This window comes from Lepidochelys kempii, chromosome 7 (assembly GCF_965140265.1).
Source record: "Lepidochelys kempii isolate rLepKem1 chromosome 7, rLepKem1.hap2, whole genome shotgun sequence".
NCBI lineage: Eukaryota > Metazoa > Chordata > Testudines > Cheloniidae > Lepidochelys > Lepidochelys kempii.
The window spans coordinates 111771745-111790545 of NC_133262.1; the positions used below are offsets into that span (position 1 = coordinate 111771745).

The 18801-nt window shown below is 43.1% G+C and overlaps 1 protein-coding gene across 1 annotated transcript in view; it reads right to left on the reverse strand.

The window, feature by feature from the left end:
• Positions 1-12290: 12290 nt before the first annotated feature.
• The window catches only part of LOC140915215 (pancreatic lipase-related protein 3-like), a 31352-nt gene continuing 24841 nt past the window's right edge, over positions 12291-18801 (reverse strand). Inside the window, exons 6-10 of the mRNA XM_073354788.1 lie at positions 17954-18062; positions 15881-15997; positions 15693-15791; positions 12840-12951; positions 12291-12462 (exon numbers count right to left, since the gene is read on the reverse strand). Coding sequence (XP_073210889.1) covers positions 12291-12462; positions 12840-12951; positions 15693-15791; positions 15881-15997; positions 17954-18062 — 609 coding nt within the window. The remainder of the gene's footprint in view (positions 12463-12839; positions 12952-15692; positions 15792-15880; positions 15998-17953; positions 18063-18801) is intronic.

Here is an 18801-nt window from a genome sequence, read left to right on the forward strand (position 1 = left end):
CACTTGTGAGATCAGTCCCTTCTCTTCATGTATCAGTATATTTATGTCTGCATCTGTAACTTTCACTCCATGCATCTGAAGAAGTGAGGTTTTTACTCACGAAAGCTTATGCTCAAATAAATCTGTTAGTCTTTAAGGTGCCACCGGACTTCTTGTTGTACTTGTGAGCCTTGTCATTCTGAGAGGCAGTGAAGTGACAGCAACATTGAGTCTCTTTCTGCTCTTTGTCTTGATAGCAGTCATAGCAAAAAATGAGACTTCACAAAGAAATGTTGACCCAAAAGGTAACAGATATCCAAAGCATGGTTCCCAAGGTCAGTGTATGCTTTCTGTACTGAACACCAGAACTACGTTAGTGTGGAGTCATTAAACTTCATTTGCAGACCACGGTCTGAGGACAGTTCAAGATTTTCATGCTAAGTGGCAGAGAGGTTGTTGCTGCTAACATCTGACAAAATGAATGGGTTTCATACCCAGTCAAGTTGAGATGAGTTGTGTTGAATGTTGGGGAAATATGACTTGAACTCAGATGTCAAGTGGGCCAAATGATCTACATATGAGGTGTCAAGTGCTTTTGTAGAAGTAGTTGAAGTTTTTTTCATTTTAAGCTGGGACGTCTGGAACTCAGAAAGCTTTCTTTGAAAAAACTTCTACTGGCTTACCCACATGCACAGAGTGTTTTTGTCTTCAAATGTTGCAAATGCACCAGCTTCATAGTGTTATCTGATAGAGTTTCTCTGCAAAGGAAACATAACATTTGAGTTGGATCGTTATTTGTAGATGTTTGGTTTCAGCGTAGAAGCCGTGTTAGTCTGTATTCGCAAAAAGAAAAGGAGTACTAGTGGCACCTTAGAGACTAACCAATTTATCTGAGCATAAGCTTTCGGGAGCTACAGCTCACTTCATCGGATGCATAAAGTGGAAAATACATTGAGGAGCTTTATATACACACAGACCATGCAAAAATGGATGTTTACCATACACATTGTAAGGAGAGTGATCACTTAAGATGAGCTATTACCAGCAGGAGAGCTGGGGGGGAGGGGAGGAAATTGGAGAAACCTTTTGTAGTGATAATCAAGGTGGGCCATTTCCAGCTTATGCTCAGATAAATTGGTTAGTCTCTAAGGTGCCACAAGTCCTCCTTTTCTTTATTTGTAGATGGGAATCCAAAAGCAATATATTCCTCTCAGAACTGACTATGGGGTTTTTTTTCAGTTATTTTCAATTTCTTACAATTTTCACTGTTGTCATTACCGCTGCTTCCAGTTCCTAGTTTTAAAAATCTATCCATTTTTACATCACAACTACATACATACCGTGGCAACTTCAACGTCATTAATGTGCTTGTACACATCAGTAAATGACATCAAACTCATGTGTAGTACAGTGTGTATACACATTTTACATTATCATCTAATATATAGAGCAGTAAAACAAGTCATTGTCTGTATGAAATTTTAGTTTGTACTGAGTTTGCTAGTGCTTTGTATGTAGCCTGTTCTAAAACTAGGCAAATATCTAGATGAGTTAACGTACCCCCTGGAAGACCTCTGCATGCCCCCAGAGGTACTTATAAACCTGGTTGAGAACCACTGCCCTAAACTGTTCGTATATGTCATTTCTTTTGATGGTGAACTTTAAAATATTAAAAATACAGATTTGAATGTGTCAGAAGTAGTTTTCGTGTTTGACATATTTTGTAATTCAAAGGATGTTAATAATTTTAGATATATTTACTTACCTGTAAGTTTCCTGATCCTATTTGCCATTTACACCCAAAACACCTATTGAAGGGACTTTAGAATGGATTACCAGATCAGGCCTATATTGTGGTTTGCTTCATTAATGGAGAGACCTCATGCAGCTGGTCAATGAATGCTGTAGAACCCTGAGGTTTTTAGGCAATGTCTGCATCACCCATTCATCCTCCTCAACATGCCCCATCTTATCCTTATCGCACCTCCAGCTGCTGCTGTAGAAGTAGTCGCTGAAGTTATGGAAATACAGAAGAATTGTGTGACCTATCTCTAAAACAGACACGAGGACTCTGATCTATTCAGGATCCATGTTTCTGACAGTGAAGTGGCAGAGAGAAAAAGTGGTGTGAAGAACTTGTGAATTTTTAAAAATGGCACAACATTTATGGGATGGCAAAAACATGTGGGATATTGGAAAGGAGATTGTGGGAATATGACCCCAAACTCCCATAATTCCCCAAACTCATTCCTGGCATCCCACAATGCAATGGGGGAAAAGATCCACAAGGCACTGAGCCCCAGATGGTGTGCAGGAACTGTAAACTGACAAAAGTTCTGTTTGCCAAACTTTCTCGTGTAGATATGCCCTTAGAATGCTGGTATTTTACATACTAGCTGAGCCATGGTAATAGTATTAATAATAATACCACATAAGCCTATGCCTGCTTCATCCTTGAATGCAAATTAAAACTTTTAACTCCATCTGTCTTCGCTTGCTCATCTCTAGTGGTCTGGCTGCATACACCAGAATTGAGATTTAGCTCTGGTTAAATCAAATAATACCCTGCTCCATTCAGTTGGTATATAGCCATGATAAATAGCACACAGCATGTTTAACTGCTAATTTTGGTGTCATTGTTATTAAAAATAAATCCCTCTCCTTGTATTGCCTTGCAGCTGTTGTGATCTGGAGGGTTTGTATCATTGCTGAGGAATTTACAGTTCTGTCTGTAAAGGACATACGTTTCAGGAAGTGACATTCACACTTGTGCAAAGTGCCAGCACGAGGCTTCTGCACCACTTGAGTCTCATTCACATCTTATAGTATTGCTCAGATGTTCCTGTCTTTAAATATCCTAGGCTGGTAGCCAGTTTGATTGCCTGTGGTTACCTGTTATCGTTTCCGGTCATGAAGTTCAATGTCTGGTTGGGAAACCCAACCCACAATACTCACACTCCATGCTCTACTGACTGAGCTAGCCAGGCATGCTAAGGCTCAGAGACCCCACAGCCTCATGCTAATTATGTAAGCTAATGTCTTACAGGGTGTAGACCTGTAGGTTTCTTGCATTCCTGATAAATAAAATATCGTTAAACTAGCTCTCTGCGTTACAACAGGAGGGTCTGAAGTGGGCTCAAGAAGTGCGTAGATCTTGTGCTGGTCCTCTGGAGCAGGTTGAATTGGGCAAGAAGGGTTTACCGGCCTCTTTATGCCCATGAGGTGTATTCTTAGAGCTATCTGTCCTTCCAGGAGCTGATATCCCCCAATCTCTACCTATGAGAAGGAATGAAAGGACACCAGCTGTGCACATACGTATCAAGCTGACAACAACCACAGAAGCGAGAGGTGGGTTTTTTAATGACATTTGGACTTCATTCAAGGTTTGATTCTGGCAGTCTAACTCTGACTAATACCACACCCTGTAAGTAGGCACATATGGGTGGTAAGGGAGAGGTTTCAGATGAGGAGAGCTGTTGGGACTTGTGCAAGTCCCTATTAAATGGTCACATGAATGATAAGAGAGAGCGATAGCCCCTCCCATCCATTTTACGAATCAGTGAGAGAACATGCGGCTTGATTCTTATTTTAATTGATCTGATTCTCCCATTCTGAATAATCATAAAAATACTCATTAGCAAATGGAGTTACTGGCCTAATCTAGTTGGCCCATGTTCAGGCAGGTTCAAGCTGATCATCCACCCTCCATGCAGGAGGTGTTTTGAGGGCTGGAATACAATGGAATCTGGATGAGCTTTGGTTGGAGGAGTTGTCCCTATGAGATCACTTTAGCTGGCTCAAATTAAAGCAGCTCCGAGGTGGCTCTAAGTTACATTGAGAACTGTTTTGGTTCTTGAGACCGGGTAAAGGTAGCTTTAGACTCTTCTTATCCTGCCTCCCTTACCCCAAACTGGTTTGAATATAAGTGTGGCTTGGCTAAGGATTTGGGCTACTGTGTTTAGATGCAGGAGTAGTCTCAGTTCGTTCTCGTCAAGACACTATGGGTCACTACAAGTTTATTTCAATGTTCTGCTTGTAGAATAATCTTGGGGAGAACTTAGTGCTCATGAAAATAACAATGAGAAAAAATAATTTTATTTACATAGCTCATAAACATCTGCCCAGACACTTGGGGTGGTCTGCAACCTCAAAGAACAAGTTAAACTCTGGTACTACTCCTAACCAAGAGCTCGAGAAGCCCACTTTGGGCTCTGAGCCATGCTACATTTTTTCTTACCTCATCATCAGTAATACAGATTCTTCAGGCCAAATTCTGCCTTTTGTTTTTACCTGTATAACCACATTTTGTTTTTAAATTTTGCTCTTAACGCCTGAGCAATCTCATTGCCTTCAGATTCTGCCCTCTGTTACTCCTTTTCATTCCCCTGTCTTGAAACTTATTCTGATCTGCAAAGACTTATATATGCTTACATTTAAGCGTGTGAGCAGTTCCCTTGACTTCACTAGGACTATTCCTGTGTGTAAAGTTAAGAGGTGTGATTGTCTAAGGCCAGGTCTACACTCCAGTGTTTTGCCAACATAACTATGTCTGTGAGAGGTGTGAAGATCCTAGTGTTGTGAATCTAGTGTAGACACAGTTATACCCTCAATACTGCACTTTTGTCATTATAGCTTATTTTTCTTGGTAGGGAAGTTTTATTGGTATAAATTGTGTCCATACTAGGAGTGCTTTTCCAGTACAGTACACCACCATAGCTACACTGGCAAAGCACTCTTAGTGTAAAAAGTCTTAGCTAACCAGTCTGCTACTGATGCATGAGCCAGAACGACTCCAGCTCACACTCCCATCACCTTGTAGTTCTGCAGAGCTAACAGGAATAAAAAAAGTTGTAAAAGTATATTTTTGTCATTATTGTCAGCGGATCTGATTTTTCATATACTCAGGGAGTAGAAGGAACTGTGGTGACAGAGTGGATTTCCAGAGTAGAACGACAATTCAAGAAACATTAAAAAAAAAAAAAAAGACCATCATCCTCTAAAAAAAGTCAGAGAAATCAAATCAATGTCGAGGAGACCTAAAAATAGCAGTAGGGAACTACAGGAAATTTTTGAGGAAGAAGGGAACAAATGCAGGACCAGCCAGAATCAGAATTTAAAAAGGAAGATATGTTCTAACGATGCTGTTCATGTTATTCAAAAGTGGGAGAGATTGTGTGGGGGAGGGCCACGGTGAACTGAAATGGATGCGAGAGGGTTCCACGCTCTAGCACCTACCACAGGAACTACGTCTGCATTGTTATGCTTTCCTTTGCACTCCTGTTCAACTCTGATTTATAGCACTCCTGAATGTGGGCCTTGAGACGGAGGGCTGGTCTAACGGTGTGGTGATTTTGTATGGCCTTTGTTAATGGACTTTAGTTTAGGGGTACTGGGTTTATTTTTTTTAAAATCACTTTACTTACATTTTTACTCCCATCAATTCCAAAAGGTTTGAAATGCATCATTTTGATTGCTATCTAATAGACGTTAGCTGTAAATAACTAAATGCTTGCAGGTCATTTACCAGGGGTAAGAAAATGATGGGAGCAGGTAAAGGATTAATATGTTTGGGATTTATACTGTGTACTTTAGCAGGTTATTGACTTTGCTTAAAAAAGCTCCACTGTCTTGAACTCTAACCGCTACAAGCTGATCACTCTTGTGACGATCTTAAAGAAACCGTGTTAATTTAAAACGTGTACAAACACGTTTTTAAAAGCCTATGCCCAATAGCAATTTGTCCAAGTTTGTTTGTTTTTAAAATACTAGTTACGGCTATTATAAATATTTTTCCAAAGTTGGATGCCTTTCTGGAAGATATAAGTTTTTGGGATCAGTTCAGCAGTAACGGGGTGAAAGTATAAGGTCTGTGTTATACAGGAGTTCAAACTAGATGATCTAATGTACCCCAGGCATCTAGGAAATAAACATTCCCATGAAGTGTCTCAACCCCTGGTGTTGCAGTACTGAGACCATGGTCCTGCAAACCTTTATGCACACTACTTTACGCATGGGAGCTCAGATGTTATATAGTGATGCAGGCCATAGAAATAGCTGGATGGCTTGATAGTTTAGTCATTAGAGAGACAGGACTAGTCACATTGATTTCAATGGGAGAACTGATGTTTGTAAAGTTAAGCACATGAGCAAGTGTTTGAAGGACTGGGGCCTAAAAAACAGTCTTAAATAAGGGGGGTGCACCACAAGGCCCTGAGCCATAGGATTGCCAGGTGTCCTGTTTTCAACCAGTCGAACACCTGGTCGAAAAGGAACCCCCCCACCCCCCAGCCTGGTGAAAATGAGCGAAGGAGTGAGGATGGGGGAGAGCGAATGACGGGGGAGGAGGTATGGAGTGAGCAGGGTGGGGCCTTGGAGAAGGGGTGGGGCAAGGGTGTTCAGTTTTGTGCGATTAGGAAGTTAGAATGTTGTGTAGTTTTTCATGTAACATTGGGCTACCGAGCGGTATTGCCAACCTGAAGAGTTAACAAATCAGGCCCATCCGATTGGCTTAAATATCAAGAGGTAGAAAATCTGAAAATTAAATAATAAATATTTAAAATTAATCTTGGGTTTCTTATTTGCTTTTTAGTATTGGAATGTTTAGCCTTCATATTTTCAAACTTTTCTCTGCAATCATGATGTCTAGAAATTTACTTTTAAAGAAAAAATGAGAGGTTTGATTCTCAAGTAATAACTGGATTTTAGCAGCTGAGCTCTAAGGAAGTCAACAAATATCATAAAATCACAAGTATTGGCAATACTGAGAGAGGGCCATCTGTATAGGTCAGTGTTTCTGCGCTTCCTGGAAAATATGAGTGGTCACAACTTTGACCTCAGCTTAACCAGATGCTTTTCCTGGCAATTTCTTTACATTTTAAAATGAATTTTGCAGGAACACCTGTGACACTTATTGTTGATTCTGGGTTCTAAAATGGTGTTTGTGTTCAGATGGATATCTGTGCCTTACTGATATGGTCTGAACAAAATAAGTAACAGTCTGGTAACCAAGCACAACACAGCAGTGGATTCAAATAGAGAAATTTGCAATCTTGTTGCCTATGGCTGTGTATATTCTAAGGCATGCATGGCATCAACACTCCAATACAGGCCTGAGGGTGTCTGCAGCCAGGAGGCACACATAGAAGGCTGCATGGGACATAAGGTGAACATGGACGGTATTAGGAATTACTTATATTATTACTATGCTGTGGCTATCCTAAGGATCATAGGTCATGGCAATTCTGACACAATGCAGACTCCCTGCACCAAAGACCTAGGAAACATTCCTGCTACAGACCAGATGGTTGCTGCTTGAAAAAAAGCTCAAATTGCTATTTTTGATATTTTAAAGGTATGTTTTTAATAAAGTACCAGTTAAAGCGGATTGACTAAACTGCACCATCCCCCATTTGCAAGCTCAGGTAATAATAACCCCTTGCGAGACACCCAGTTTTTGCTTAGCTGCTTCTGCTGCCTTCCTTAGGTCCTAGAGACCCACTTTGTGGGCTCCTGGTTCCACCTCCTTATAACTACAGCCCGTCAGTTTCCTCCACTTTCACATGTTTTAATAGCTGTATGTGTGTGTGTGTGTGTGTGAGAGAGAGAGAGAGTGAGTGCTTCAGCCCCCACTGCCTAGCAGCAAGCCAGGGAATACTAACACCATCCACCCATGAAGATACATGGCAAGAAAAAAAGGCAGAAATAGAGAAACTCAACCCCCATCAGCCTGTATTTGAAACTTCCTGCCCATGGCAGTGGGAGGCTGTAGTACTGCATTCCTGCCACCGTGTGGTGCTGTGTGAGGCTATAAATCTGCCCCACTGGCCAAGCCTATGCTCCCATCATTCCAAAATGGTGTCCCGCAGCAGGAGGCAGATGCTGCTGGCTTGTGCTGTGCCCCCTGGATCCTTCGGAGATGCTGAGCAGCAGGGACACGTGGCCCAAGGTAAGAGGGTGCCTCGGTCTCTGGTTCTGTACTGTGGCAGGCAGGAGGGTGGTGGGGGAGCAGGTGTGCCGTATGCACCTGTCCTGCACTGATTGTACCTTGGGGTTCCGTAGTAGCTTTGATGGAAAGGTTGTGATGTATTTAGAGCGCCCTTTGGGGTTGCCCCTTTGAGAGTCCTTTGCCCGAGGCTTTCGTAGCTTCTCGGGTAGATTGTTCTAGCACAAATTCTTGGTGTACTAGGGTTTCATTCACATTTCTGTCTCTGTTTTTTTTTTCAAAGTGTTATATTTTCAGGGTCCTGGTGGTGGCCCCAAATGCTCATGAACAACCACAGGATAACCCTGGAGCCCCCCTCTAGTGCTTGGTTACCCAGGAATAGGGGATAAGGGTAATGTAGTAACTGTCACGGGTTGGGGCAACTGCACTTGTATTCCTCCTCTATGGGCCAGCAAGGGCTGACCGCACTCTTAGGCTTCAGGCTCCCCCGCCATCACTTTTCTTGGGCAGAGACACACACATCTCTCCCGCTCCTGACTGAGCAGTTCCCAGGCTGTACAGTTCCCTGCCTACACTGGGAATGGCAAATCAGATTGCCTCAGCAGGCCTGCTTTGTCTTTCCTCAGAGGCTGCAAACAGTGTCATTGCCCACAGTTAAGTAATCGCAAAACTCTTTCTCAGCAAGTGCATTTATCCTTGCGGAGAAAACTTATTAAAAGTAACAACAGAACCTATGTGCTTGCTAATAAGCCAATCAGAGATCACCCCAGCTCCAACTAGGGTTCTGGCCAGTGAACAAACCCCACCAAGGGTTTTTTTCTGTGGTTACAGGGTTCGTAACCGCGGTGGCTCAGACCTGTGAGTCCTTCATTTATACAGTTGGGCCTCTAATCTTATCTTGATGTACGAGGTGATGAGCAGGTTCCCTCCTGAGGGGGAAGTTTCAAAGGTTGGGTCTGGAGGTGCGGAATTTGCATTCCCCCTGCCCAGGTATTTCCTAGTGAACCTCCTTAACTTTGTTTATCCCAAAAGTTCCTTCTCATCCGGCCCATTATTTTAAAATAGCCATTTGAAGCTCTTATAGGGTTTAAATTAGTCATGTGTCCCTCCTTCATTCAAATTGCTGTCTGTCTGTCTGTCTTCTGAGGGTTGTATTCTCACAGTACTGGTGTGGCCCCAAATGGTCATGAACAACTACAGGAAAACCTGTTACATACAATCCCACCATAATAGAGAAACCTTTGCATTTTTAATATAATGAACTCCTAAGACACTTAAACTTACTTCGGTAGGGTTTAATTTAATTCAGTGAGGCTTGTCCAGGATTTGCAATAATTGCCACGTCTGTCACAGTTAGACAAGTTTGGCAGTATCTCATCAGCTTTTTTGGAGGCACGTGGCTAAAAGAATTATTCTTATTTAAATGCAAATCAGGGGCAGAATTCTGGGCCCTTGCTCTGGTGTGCAAGGGCTGAAGAGCGCACACATAGAGTTCTCCTCCTCTTGCACACCCAACCTGCTTCATTGTGTAGAAGCTTGGTGTGGTGGCAGGTTTTGCCATCAGGACTTCACAGGGTTAGTGCCACCGTGGTATAAGCCTCTGCAAATGGAGTGGGGAGGAGACAGGGTCATGGCCCTGCTTCTTCTCCACAATCGCTAGCTGGGCTAGCCAGGCCATTTAAGAGCAGCGCAGTGGCTGTGCCATCAGGAACTTGGCAGAGACCAGAGTGTCTCCAGGAACTTCTATGAGGCTGGTGCATCTCTGTACTACCCTTATTGTAGAGCTGCGGCTTAATGCTACAGCTTAGTTCCGTCATTTCTCCGTAAGTGGGGAATATTTTACTTTGCGAAGTATTTGTGTGAGATTGCAAAAAGAAAAGGAGTACTAGTGGCACCTTAGAGACTAACCAATTTATGCTCAAATAAATTCATTAGTCTCTAAGGTGCCACTAGTACTCCTTTTCTTTTTGTGAATACAGACTAACATGGCTGCTACTCTGAAACCTGTGAGATTGCAGTGTATAATGCGTAGTTCTGACTTTCACTGAAATGGTGACTTGTTTTTGCGTGTGTCTATTCTTACCTTATACATATTTTGTATGTTAAGTGTAATGATGTATTTTAATGCATTCAAACAGCAAGGTAAACTGCATAGGGGTTTTCTGCATGTACTCCCAGCATATGTTTAGGGCTTTTTTGAGATTTTTTTGCCATCTAAACACATTAAAGAGAGAGAATCTTGCAAACGCAACACAGTGGAAAACATTTGTATTTGTCTGTGAGATTCTGTTTGAAAAGATTGTGTCAATATTTCAATGTTTATCAGTGCACCTACATATGTAGTCCCGTGGCTCCTGTCTCTTACAAGGGAGATGGACTAGGATAAACTTAAAACAATGACTTCTTGCTTGAAAAACCCATTAATGTGTTTGCACAGAGTTGAGAAAACAAAGAAAACTACCCATTTAAGAATTATTTTCTATCAATAGCTGTGTGTGAAAACAACCTCAGAGAGAGGACAGATAACACAGCAGCTATAGTTGAAGGGATTTAATTTAGCAAGGTGTAAGTAATTGTGGAATTCCATATTTCACGTTTCCATTGCCACAATATGTAGACCTGGGGGGAAAAAAACAACTTGAGTCAATATTTCACTACAAATGTTTTTTCCAAAGGTGTGTAGGAACATTGATTACATTTATTGGCTCATCTGATGCTGCCAGCCAAGATCCTACTCTTCTGGGAGGAGGGAGTACTCCACTTACATAACAATAATTCAGCCAACTAGTATAAAGGGGTGACAAGAACTGATGGAACACTATATATTTCCATCAGTGTGCAGTGCTGTCTTCACTTTTGTTGAACACAGGCTTTGCATATTCAGAGCCACATTGTATGATGATCTTGTTAGAAATGGATTTATCTGAGTACTTCCAAACACGGGGGAGCCTGTGTATACCCACGAATAAGTCTATGTTGATGTCCTGACCTATTTCTTTGAACAAAAAACATGGTACAAGTTTGTTTCCCTGATGTGACTCCTGGAAATACCTTCTGAGAAAATGACACCTTTGGGTGTGATCTGCACTAACTGGCTGACGGACACTTGAAATGCTGCCTGTAGGGTGGTACTTGTGGAAAGTCATGTCATAGAAATGGTAACCTCAGGGTTCTTTTTAAAAATAAAATAAAAATTATTTAACAAGTATTTATACAGAGTGTAATAAAGGAGTATCCTTTAATGCTCTGGGTGCCCTTGTCCATTTTTTTGGCCAAGCCAGGTGAAATCTAACACTCAGCTCTCTGGCATTTTCCTGTCTGCCTGTAACATGATCTCACTGAAACCCCATGTCTGACAAAGTCCAAAAATTCAGGGAGTGTTCCAGGCATCAGTAGGCACAACTCTGTTGATTTTGCTGCAAATACGAGCACCAGAAAAGCCTGATTCAATGGAAAATCAGGGCTCCAAGACTGCCTGGTGCTTCATGCAGAAGAATCTCACTGACACCCTCTGCTGCTGCTGCCTGGATATATCAGAGGCAACAGCTTAACTTACAAAAAGAACAGGAGTACTTGTGGCACCTTAGAGACTAACTAATTTATTTGAGCATAAGCTTTCTTGAGCTACAGCTCACTTCATCTACCCTGGGCTCCAAAAGAAATAAGAGAGCCTTACAGGGAGGGCTTGGGGTGGGAGGAGAAAGGGGGTGCACAGAGATCCTGGCATGGAGGGAGGAGATGCAGGACCCAGGGATGGGGGGTGCACAGAGACCCTGGAATGCGGGGAAATGAGCGGGGATGCAAAGAGACACTGGTATGTGGCAGAGAGGGGAATGTGAGCTACCCAGCCCCTGGCATGGGGCAAGTGGTAGGGAGGAGCTGCACTGAGTAAATGAAATGGAGGGGGATCGGAGCTTGTGGGGGAGAATGGAGGGATGCAAGAAGCCCCTGGTGTGTGCAATCAGCTCAGTTTACAAAAGCTACAAAGTCTGCACCCTCCCAGTCTAGAAATACGCTAGATCAAACAGAATCATCACTCCTCCTGATCAACTTGAATACACAGCAATGACGAATGACTGAAATCAATCAACCCCACACAGAGTCTCCAGAGCTGCTGTACTTCACTGCATGGAGTTAAAATTGCTTTTTGGATGAAATCTATCTCCATGCAGAAAGCCAGCCGAATGCCTGGGCACCCTTGAACTCCCATTTAAGCTCTGTTTGGAGGGTTTAAATGGGACTGAAGTGGGCCTTGCCCTTGTATGCTAGTTCTTTGCGTAGGGGAGGATATCACCCTTTAGGAGCAAACTGTAATGTCAAATTTGGCTCTTTTTATAAATGAATAAAATGTAGTGTAAGACAAGTGTACTTACACATGTCCATCTTCTTCATTGATTATGTGGACCATTTCTGCTCCCAGTTGGGCCCAAAGCAGAGTAAATATATTCTTATTCCAGAGAAATTCAATCTTCGTAATATTTCTAGGGTTAATTTCAACATCGACGTACTTTGTATAAATGTTACCTTGATGAAGGAGTCCACTGCAAATAGGAGAGGAGAGGACACTATCTGATATGGTCAGGGGCAGGGGTTCTCAACCATTTTCTTTCTGAGCCCCCTCCCATGTTCTAAAAACTTCACAGCCCAGCTGTGCCACAACTGGTTTTCTGCATATAAAAGCCGGGGACGCTGTTAGAGGGTAGTAAGCAGGGCAGTTGCCGGGGGCACCGGTAGGGTGACCAGATGTCCCCATTTTATAAGGACAGTCCCGATCTTGGGGGCTTTTTCTTATATAAGCACCTATTACCCCCCATCCCCGTCCCCATTTTTCTTGCTATCTTTTCATCCTACTTGCAAACAGAGGTGTGAATGAAATATAGACACACTACAAAGCCTAGTCTTGTGCCATTGAACTTACCAGATAATTTGGTACTGCTTTGTGAACCTGTCTGTGCCATGGAAAACTATGTTTAGTTCCCCCCTCACTTTCTTCGTGCCAGACAGCTTGATAGATATTTTGTGGCTCCAACCTACATAACAAAAGCCAAATAAAAGTAGATTGCTGGCATTGTTTAGGTTCCTTACAGACTGCAAACAGTGACAGTTCTCTTTTTAAGTGTACTTTTACTGTTCTCATTTGAAGAACAGGCAGCTCAAGAGTCTCAGCAAGAATGAAAAGGAGGACTTGTGGCACGTTAGAGACTAACCAATTTATTAGAGCATAAGCTTTCGTGATGCATCTGAGGAAGTGAGCTGTAGCTCACGAAAGCTTATGCTCTAATAAATTGGTTAGTCTCTAAGGTGCCACAAGTCCTCCTTTTCTTTTTGCGAATACAGACTAACACGGCTGTTACTCTGAAACTCAGCAAGAATGGACTTTGGTAAACAGTTTAGTGTTTTTCCTTGGTTGTCAGAGGTCCCTTCCAACTCTGATATTCTATAATTCTATGATACTAGAGAGACATGGAAAACCACCACCATTCAGCTTATCAAAGGTTTATAACAGCAAAGAGAATTACAGCTTTAGATCATCTCATTTCAAACCCCCACCTCTTCTCCCCCCTCCCCATCCATTTGTCTAAATAATTACCCTTCTACACTTACTAGTAAAGGGTGGGTGTGCTCCTGTGTTTAAAAAATATTTTTGGTTTATTTTCTCCAGTTTAGCTGGATATTGATCAGCATAGTGACCCATCATTGGGCAGCCTTCTCTGGGACATGGGAAGCAGATTCCCTAGGGTAAAATAAGAGCGTCTGGGTAATGTGGAATATTTTTCTTTTCATCCTACTCTTGCAAGACTAAGGCTGAAGAGGTGGCCCTGAGGCTGCCAAAGCCTTGACCATTCTCTTACCACGCTACTGAACCCCACTGCGTTTGTGTCCTGTTTCTGATATCAGTTTATTTTCTGATTATTTATGCTTAACCATCTGAGGATGAAACAAACTAACTCTTTACCCATAACAATGAAGGGTGCACTTAACTTCCAGGTGGTGATGGTCTGAACTCTTCCATTTCAAACACTGCCTTTTTTTCAACCTGAGATTTGCACAAAACTTATGCGAGCCGTAACCCCCCACTGGAAAGTGTAGCGTAGGAGACACTGGCGGTTTCACCTCTACCAGTGGAATCATCGGATACCCAGGATTCCACCATTGGTGCATCTATATCTGTATCTCTATCTATATCTGTCCTGCCACATGCCTGCTCTCCACCAGCTGGCATTGCTTTATTGCTGTTGGAGCTTTGTTCTCCCCAAGTCCTGATCCCAGTCAGGCACTGGGAGAGCAGAGACTCCCTAGCACCTGACTCTGTGTGTGATGTGTGCACATGAAAGTAGAGTTGTTAATTTTTGCAGCTCACCCATTCTTGGGCTGTTCTGCTTACCGACTGGAAGAACGCGTATGTCCTGCAGGGATATCCGAGAAATCCATTGGGATGGAGGATACTTTGAAAATAAAACTGATGGCTGCGTGAATGATGGCATAAAAGGTAATGGGCCTCTGTTGAAACAAAATTCTGAGAGTCTGTGAAACCATCTTCTATTACATTTGGCCATGTAGAGCAAGGGTGGTTTTTTCTCCTTTATGACAATAATGAAAATGCTGGCTGGAAGGATAGCATGGTCCTGTAGCATTTCTGAAGGAGAATCTTATGGGTTTCTGGTTGTCAATAGCATACGAGAAGCTTGCTGCTTCAATTGACCCATGCACTGACTTCTCATAGCTGGAAAACTGGGTTCACCCCTGCCTAAGATCTCTTGTGGATATTGATCCATCTTAGAAGACAGCTACGCAACGCAGTATCGTTTTTTGTGTTGCAGCATGCCATAAAGCAGCAGTTCTCAAACTGTGGGTTGGGACCCGAAACTGGGTCACAACACCATGTTAATGGGGTAGCCAGGGCTGGCTTAGACTTCCTGGGGCCGAAGCTGAAGCATCACCGCCCGGGGCCGAAGTCCGAGGGCTTTAGCCCTGGGCGTCAGGACTCAGATTACAGACCCCTGCCTGGGACTAAGACCTAGGGCTTCGGCTTTGTCCCCTGCCACCTGGGGCTCGGGCTGGCTCAGGCTTCAGTCCCTCTCCTGGGGTCATGTAGTAATTTTTATTGTCAAAAGGGGGTCGTGATGCAATGAAATTTGAGAACCCCTGCCGTAAAGATGCAATTCAGATAAACTGAATAGAGTATAAGGGATATACAAGCTTTGTGTCCACCATTCCAAGCCATGTGGAAAGGGGATTCTTTCCCCCTTCTCCTTGGAGACGTTCAGCCCACTCTTTGGCTCAAGTTGCTAGAAGGAGGGGAGATGCACTCAGGCTCTGTGCCTTTGCTCAATGCCTTGTGGGTGCTGGATGCAGCGTGGTGAGAGGTGTCACTTGCAGCCTCTGTTCCAAAGTGGGAGCTACCGCTGCCCCACCATAGGTATAGTCATGAGCTTGTCCTCACCCTGGCCAGACACTTCCCCTTACAACTGAAGCACTAACTGAGCTCTGCCCCAAATCTGCAGTCAAATTATGGAAATTAAGGCTGATCCCACATCTTCTGTATGCCCATTTCTCCCCTCACGCTACCTTCAGGCCATCATGGCTGTCATCTGGCCCTCATTATTTCATGCTTTTTTCCCCACCCATCATCAAATATGCAAAAACATTATTTTTAAAATAAAACCCTCAAAAAAGCTCCATTTGTCATGGTCAGAACTATAATATGAACTGACACTGTGAGTTAATGCTGCAGATGTTTGAAGTAGATTTATCTTCAGCGAAGATTTACCTTTTTTAGATGGAATAATTACATCATCGCATCCAGGCATAATACTGCCTCCATTTGGGTAAAAGTCAAGGTGGCCAGAGGTATTAACTATTCCAGCTCCTGAAATACATACATGACATGGTGAGTGCCTCAGATAATTCAGTGTCATGACTGTTGCTGCAAATGTTTGCTTGTATGTGGGACCTTACCTACAGTAGGAAATTGAGCAGCATTACTATGAATAACGTCAACAAATCTTGCATCCGTAGGGTCCAATCTGACTTTTGGCGGAGTGCCTTCAAAAAGGGGCCCAGCGGGGTCCAAGCCTAAAGAGAAACAAATTATTCACTGTTTGATTGGAAAAAAATTGTACGTATGCAGAGCATCAGTTTCAAATGAAGTATATAATGCATGGTGAGGAGTAATGTAAACATGGGTTAGAACCCCAGGCCAGTGCACTGAACATTTTAATGTAATAAACATTTGTACAGTGTCAAAACACTTACAAAAATTCAGAATACTTCATAAAATGTAGTCACTGAAAGGAGAATGAAGTCTCGTTTCTCTTGGTTGTCTACTGTTTTTCCCAAGTGATCTAGAAGTGAGTCTCAATTTCTAGAAGGCAGCCTTTCTGCAAACTCATCCCAGCACAAGCAAAGTGCTATCAGTTAGTGTATAATGGTGTCATATTGCCAAGGATAAGGAGGGATTTTAACACAGTGATCCAGTTTCCTACATTTTCTGCTGGTGTGGAATGGAAGGACTAAAGAGTTTTTGATAAGTTATTTATTTGTATTTTAGTAGCACCCATGGGGCCCAACTGTAATAGGCGCATTACAAACGCAAAGTGAGAGACCGTCCTTGCACAAAGGAGCTTGCAATCTAATTAGAGAAAAGAAGCATTATCATCATTATCCCCCTTTTACAGATGAAGGACTGAAGCACAGAGCTTGTGACTTGCTCAAGGGCACACAAGAAGCCTTTCATAGAGCCAGGAACTGATCCATCCTAGTCCAGTGCCTTAATCACCAATCTCCTGTCACTAGCAGCAGTAACTACTACAAATGAATCTGGGGAAGTGTGGCAAAAAAACCAAAATACAACACAGGAATGCAGTTATAGCCTGTCTGACTTGCCTGGTTGTGCCCACAAATCCTTAGCAGGGTCCAACAGCTGTCCAGGGAGAACCACCTCCTCCCAATGCTTAGACCTCCATCGTGGTTTAAAACAAGAGCATGTGGTGGAATGGTGCTCCACTCTAGCAGGAGCCCCTTGCTGTAAGAGAACACCGGATCTGTGCCACAGGCTCTTCCTGCCTTAGGCAGAGCTAGTTTGGTGTCGGAGAGAGGTGAGGCTGTGACTACCCCCTTCCTATACTCTGCTGGAGCAGTGCTTGTCCTCATGGGAGTGCAGGGATTGCTGTCGCGCTCTGCTGCTGTGCAGGTGCATGTAGGGGTGGGGAAAACCAAGAGAAAGCACAGAAAAGTCTTCAGGGGACTTGTGTGGTTATTTCCTCTCAAAGGCCTGGGAAAAGGTCATTTAGTGGGATTGTAGCCCGTGTTCCCGCCCCACCTCTTAAACCCATTCAGAGCAAGACATATGTCTCAACAGTGGCCATTGGGAGACTCCTTGGATGAGACTCCGATGAAGTGAGCTGTAACTCACGAAAGCTTATGCTCAAATAAATTGGTTAGTCTCTAAGATGCCACAAGTACTCCTTTTCTTCTTGGAGGCAGAGTGTATCTGCCTTGTTAATAAGTCCCATCCCAATTCCCACTTCCACTGAAAGTACGTTAAGCAGAAACTTAAGTTTTACTTTGCAAATGGATTGGAAGGCATGGAAAAGTGTGTGTGGAGAGAAACTTGCCAGTCGTATCTCAGGTCATCATTTGCTTGAGAATACTAAAAATACAGATCTGCATAAGAATCCTTATTGTTGCTATTTTAATACTATTACTAAACCAATACAGATAACATTGCATTTTCAGTTAACAAACACAACGATAAATGTTGAATATCTACCAGTGTGCAGATGGACTAGTTTTTTTATTTAAATATTTTGCTTACTCATGTTAACACCGTAAAGAATGCATAGTGACGTCTATAGGAACAACACACAGAACGGGCTAAATTCCGCTGTGGCATAAGCAAGCACAACTCCTCATTGAAGTTGGTGAAGATACATCCACTTACGCCTGTTTGGCTCAGTAGGTCCAGCTTTGCAAACTTCTTTCCTCTTAAAGAACATACCCTGTAATGTTCCATCTTAGTGCCAAGCCTACCGGTTATTCTTTTGATGCCTCGTATTCTTCTTCCCGCATCTCCTGCAACATGTGCACCCAGACTATGGCCGATGATATGGATATGAGAAGGGAAGTATCGAAACATTTTCTGATGAGTTTTTGAAAAAAAGAAAATAGAACATATGTATTTAAATGTCAAACACAGAAGATGCCTTATTTTCATAGATTTTTACAGCCAAAAGGGACCATTGTGATAATGTAGTCTGACCTCCTGCATAACACTGGCCATAGGACTTCCCTGTATTAATTCTTGTTTGAACTAGAACATTTTAGAATAAATCCCATCTTGATTTAAAGATTTCCAGTGTTGGAGAATTCATCACAACCTTTGGTTAGTTGGTCCAGTGGTTAATTACCTTCGCTGCTAAAAATGGGCACCTTACTTCTAGTATGAATTTGTCTAGCTTCATGTTCTAGCCCAGAGGTGGGCAAACTACGGCCTGCGGGCCACATCTGACCCGCGAGACCGTCCTGCCCAGCCCCCGAGCTCCTGGACCGGGAGGCTAGCCCCCGGCCCCTCCCCTGCTGTCCCCCCTGCCCCGCAGCCTCAGCTCACTCGCTCCGCCGCCGGCGCAATGCTCTGGGCGGCAGGGCTGTGAGCTTCTGGGGCAGCACAGCTGCAGCGCCCGGCCTGACTGGGTACCTACTAAAAGCATTGGCAAAAGTTATAAGGAAAGTGAGTAACACTGTAAATTGAAAGCCTGGGATTCTTTCATTTAAAGGTAAAAGCATTTTAAAATACTGTAGCCAAAGTTTTTTCTGTTCCTCTATCAAGGAAGACAAGCAAATATGGCTGGATGCACTTATTCTGGTACATGCATAAGCAA